Raw genomic sequence first — 5,473 nt, 5'->3', positions numbered from 1 at the left:
GTAACTGGTTTTGGCTTAAAGGAAAAGTTCACCTTCATAGACATGTGGGTTTTCTGAATGTAGCAATATTAGTAGAACACATCAGTGAAAGTTTGAGAAAAATCGGACAATCTGTTCACAATTTATGGATATTTTTAAAGTTTTTACTCAGTCACGGCTGGATGAGAAGACTGATATAGCTTGTGTACAACGATATAAAGAAAGAATAAAGAAAATTCAAAACATTTTCACTTTTCTCGCATGACAAAAGAACACTTGACTTCTCTCTTTCAGAAAGCAGTGGGAATAATATCACCCTTAACATACGTCGGTAACAAGTCGAAGAAATTTGCACTTTATTAAAGTTTTGTGAAATTCTCTTTTTATTTTCCCTATATCGTTGTACGCATGTGTCGTAACACTGTGGTAGTCTTCTAATCCAGCAGTGACTGAGCAGATAAAAAAAAAAATTGCCAACGGATTGTCCGATTTTCCCCAAACTTTCACTGATGTGTTCTACTAAATATTGTTGCCTTCATCAATCCACATGTATATGAAGTTGGACTTGTCCTTTAATGTCATCATAACCGTTAATTTCTAATTCTGTTTGTTTGTAGACTTGGGCTCTGTACTTTTTTTTTCTTAGAATGAAACTGCCTTCTACTGATAACAATTAAAACGACCTCCCCTCACCTTCACACCCCATCCTCTATAGCCTCTAACGCGCATCGTGCAACACAAAGAAAACAAAATAGGTGTGATTTTTCTTCAGTTTGTCTCCCTGTACAAATCAAATTTAATATCGCAACTGCCGATCTGTACATTAGCAAACATGTCGGAAAAAACGGAACCAGTGGGACTCGACAATGTCATCTACTGCTTTGTATATAGAGGGAGACAAAGTGAAGAAAAATCACACCTAAACTTTCACCCCTCTGAATGATATTTTTCTTCCAAATAGAAAAAAAAAAGATTGCAAAGAACTGTATTCTTGTCCTTGATGTAGGCCTACAGATATACGTCTAAAAAGTTTGTTACAATCATTTTCCATATTCAGGTAACGTGTCGAGATGTGACCATCTTGCTAAAGTCTTGCACGGAAAATGGGATTCAGATACCGTGCGGGTTGGATCTATGGTCACCCTGGAATGTGATGAAGGTTACCGAGTCAGTGGTAGTGCGACACTGCTTTGTGTGACATCATCAGACGATACTACATCGACACACTCGCCAGGTTGGAACGCGTCCAGTCCATTTTGCGAAAAAGGTAAATCCTCAAAAGACATCCCGATCGCTATCATAACATCTGATGAACTTCTACTATTTTTACAATAATCCAGTAAACTATTGTATTGTAACGTTTATTATTATCAATGTTGTTGTTTATTCCTCATCTCAGACACATTAAAATAAACAAACATAGAACAAATTCGATTCAACATACTACAAAACTATAAATTATAACACAATAACATGACTGCAATGGAAAAATTGGCCTGATTACGACATAGCTAACAAGGCTGCCATAGGCAAGAAAACATAAAGAGGTAACATCCTAACGTTAATTAGTTATTTACTATTGTTTTTTATCAAAGTTTTTCTTTGTCTGTATGGCATTTTTAGTGTTTGCATGAAATCGTTTGGGAAGCACTGAACCATTACATCCGGAGTTCTGGTGGAGCCCACTTTTTATGAAGGTTGCTATGTTTTACTCTGGTTTTTTTTTCGGATATCTCAGCTATTTCATACCCGATATTCATCAATAATAAACATTACATTTCTCTTAGAACTGCATGTTCTTTAACATTTCATATAGTGGTTTTAAAGTATCTCGCAAAAGGTTAAAAGCCGAAACCTTATCTCAACGGATAGTATAAAGGGGATGGCTAGTAACTGATCAGTAGGGATCAGTGGGAATGCTGGAGGATGATTGTTCCAATTCCTGTGGGATTCATTTAAGAGTACATGATATATCTATTGTTGTGTGACAATTATTTGCTTCAGAATGGTCTCATATTCAAGTTATGTGAAGTTTAATGTTTCCAGGTTAGCATGGCTGTAGAGTGACGGGGCATTAAACTGCGCATTACTTGAATACGAGACCATTCTGAAGCAAATAATATTCACAAAACAATAGATATATAACGTACTCTTAAATGAATCCTACAAGGAATTGAACAATCATCCCCCAGCATTCCTACTGATTCCCACTGATCAGTTACTAGCCATCCCCTTTAACTGTGGAATGTAAGGGATTTTGCGCTTGTTTCAATCTTTAGGGACATTGACTAGCTGATATTCATGAAAAAATACAGTGACAGCTTTACTCTTATGCACAATCTACAACTATGAATAATCTGAATGGGTGCATAGTACATGTATTTGTTTTCGTGTATCAATATAACTTTCGTACTTTCCTATTCCGCGACAGCCTATGCTCTTTCTTTGCTGGCTTTGTCGGCAACTTTCTCTGTGGTCTTCATCACACTGCTTTGTCTCATCACTGCGGTCTGTTATTTGAATAAGAAGAAAAGGTTAGTGTTGTGAAACCAATTCAAGTGGTTTACTATTTATCCTCATGGTCTTATATCTTGCAGTGTCGACAAGTAGAAGAGAACTTGTATTCTCTTTGGCAGGGAGAGTGCTAAGGGGACTGTCGTAGATTTATTTCGTTCGTTTGTTCGTTTATGGCTGTGGAAAATTAAACAAAAGATATCCAAATAACAAAGGAGAAATACAAAAGTGCAGTCTCTGCTGGAACATAATCATTGTAAAGCTTTTATGGTTGCATGAATGAAAAAAACAATACATGAACATTTGATTCAAGGAGGAAGCAGGAGGTTGAAAGTAATGCTTGTACAGAGCTTTAATAAACATTGCGTGCAGAGGGCAAATTGGCGAGAGAGATAGAGAAAGAAAAATGGAGAGAGATGTTCCCATTTATCAGTTCAAATGTGAAATTACGCTTCCAATAGGGAGGATGGATTTTTTTTTTTTATAGTCCCACTACGAAAATGGTTGAAAAATTACTACAGTGTTGTGTTCGTTGCAAGCAATTGATCCCAAATTGTGCCCGTCTTTGATCTATCTGTTTCGTTGAGATTCCGCATGATATTTGCCAGTGATACTAAAAAATATTATACGTGTGTTTCATATATATCCAACCATTAACAAAGTTGCATTCTTTTTCGTCCTAATATTTCACGTGATCATATTGTGCATGTTATTCGGGATAGATTTGTTACAATATCCGGTTTGATTTTATGGGAGAGTAGGATTGAGCTGATAAGCAGACCTGTTTCGTCTTACTGCAGATACACACGAAGTCGACATCGAAATCATACGGACGACGATTACATGCAATCTCCAGTTCCTGGTAGTCAAGCTACTAATGACGCTTACCCAATGGACACACTGGTCCCGCCGGACAACAATTCTTCCAGCTTAGCGGGACGCCCCGTTCTCCCAGTCCCACCGGTTCCCGAATACCCTGCAAGTGGACGAGAGGTCTCGTTTCATCTCTACCAAGATACGGAGGAGATACTCAGAAATGTTGGGGACAGACACCAAATGTCTAAGGACACCTTTTCGAAAGACATGTTCGGGGACCACGGTTTGGCCGCGGAACGGTTAAAATCAACGGACGAGCACTTACATGGAGCGCAGTGCTCGCTTGGATTATTACATCATGATACTTCGAACAACGAGGATTATGGATACCATGAATTCGTCTCCAGTGATTTCGGCGGTGTAACAACTTACGGAGGTACTGCAATGAATCAGGCTCATCTGTTCGATCCGACTGTCTACAACTCGCTGGATGATCTTGCACGGGGTCCAGTCGTAGGTTGTAGCGCGACGAAACCACAAATGACAAAGTGCGCACAGAGCAACAGCTCCTCGTGGGCTTGGGACACAACAGACGGAGAAAAATTATCAAGACTCCCCGTCAAAGAGCGACCTGTGAAACGCCTTGAACGGAGCATTACAACCGGCGAAATTGGAAGCGACACCACCGGTGCAGTGAGCCAACCAACCGACAAATGGAAACTACAAGTTGATAACCAGTGCCACCCTTTTCCTGACCATATTCGAGAGGAAGATTCGGCGAACTCACCCTTCGGCATAGCTTTCCGCCCTTTGGCGCCAGAGGAAATCTTGTACTATGAGATGGAACAAAGGGAGCCTGACGACACTATCATAAGCCAGGTACCACGGACCCCTTCGGTATTCGACTCGGATGACTATAGCATATTAAATCCGGGCCTCTGTCAGGATTACTATCTCGATCCAAATTATCAGACAAGAGAAAGCCAAAGATCCGACGAGAACTGTGATGAAGACGAGGGTGGAACGGCGGTAAATTCAGGCAGGTGTGAAGAAATGTATGCTACAGTCGATAAGCAGAGAGATGGACTGTATGCTACAGCCGACTCGGATGACTATAGTCTGTTGAATCCTCGCCAAGATTGTCAAGTCTACTATCCTAACCCAGAATATCAGACAAGACGAGACGACAGCTGTGAAGAAGACGAGGAAGAAATGGCGGTAAAAAAAGGCGCGTTTGAGGAATTGTATGCTACAGTTGATAAACAGAGAGATGGACGTACAGATGGAGACGGAACTATTGCCTGGCACCAAGGCATCACAGATAATAGAAACAGCGTCGAGAATTCAACTTCAGAACTCTACGCAACAGTAGATAAGATAGGAGGAAAGTTCCCAGAGAAGACATGTGCTGTGTCCGCCAGTAGTTGCGAGGAAGTATGAGCAGGCCTGAATAATCAGGGAGGTGGACACTCAAACAGAAACGTTTCCATGGAAGGGCATCAACTTCCCACAGGAGAAAAGTTCACGGATATCAATCCTGTAGATGAAATCTACGCAGAGTTAGATGACATGTGGGGACAGTAGTCCACGAAGACTGTTTGTGAATATAAAACACTTTCTACAAAGGACCATAGTTCAAATAGCCCTGTACATTGTTGTACAGTACGTAAACACGATATCAAATTAAGCAGTGAGCTTTGCTATAGGCAATGACAGAATAAATATATAAAGTTTCGATAGATTGTGACATCAGTTTTGGTTGTTGAATTTTAGGGCAATGTTGAATAGATTGCCATCGATAAGCATGCAAAAAGCCCAAAGAAAATCTATAGTTCTTCCTCACTCAAACGTACGATTTTCTTTTTACAAAAATGCACCTTAAAAGCGTTTTTTTTTCAATTCAATTCAATTCATTTATTTTTCATTCTTCTTTTTTTTCAACAAAACATAACGCATAATATATTTGGAATTACATAATAAACATAAACATTCGACTTTGTACAAGATAAATGATACAAATAAACAAAAGAATGCATACTGGCAAAAAAGTACAAAGTTATGCTTCAGTTGAGGGGAAAAAAAGAACTGAGAGGTCCACTGAAAAGCGAGCTTGTATGTTGTGAACCACTCAAAAAATGAACAAACTTATGAATTACTTATTTAC

The 5,473-nt window shown here is 39.4% G+C and overlaps 1 protein-coding gene across 1 annotated transcript; it reads left to right on the top strand.

The window, feature by feature from the left end:
* The first annotated feature begins 1,116 nt into the window (after positions 1–1,116).
* On the top strand, positions 1,117–4,749 carry LOC139730413 (uncharacterized). The gene is made up of 3 exons (XM_071641274.1): positions 1,117–1,246; positions 2,411–2,513; positions 3,294–4,749. Exon 3 carries the CDS (start codon positions 3,337–3,339, stop codon positions 4,747–4,749), a length of 1,413 nt encoding a protein of 470 aa, XP_071497375.1. The 5' UTR covers positions 1,117–1,246; positions 2,411–2,513; positions 3,294–3,336.
* Positions 4,750–5,473: the final 724 nt, after the last annotated feature.

Source organism: Diadema antillarum, unplaced genomic scaffold, assembly GCF_040938485.1.
Source record: "Diadema antillarum isolate AM-2024a unplaced genomic scaffold, OU_Dant_1.0 seq00000310_RagTag, whole genome shotgun sequence".
Taxonomy (NCBI): Eukaryota; Metazoa; Echinodermata; class Echinoidea; order Diadematoida; family Diadematidae; genus Diadema; species Diadema antillarum.
This window is presented reverse-complemented; position numbering and strand designations above follow the sequence as displayed.

Bases quoted from the DNA above. Each gene is read 5' to 3' on its own strand.
- LOC139730413 (XM_071641274.1), top strand. From the start codon at position 3,337: ATGCAATCTCCAGTTCCTGGTAGTCAAGCTACTAATGACGCTTACCCA.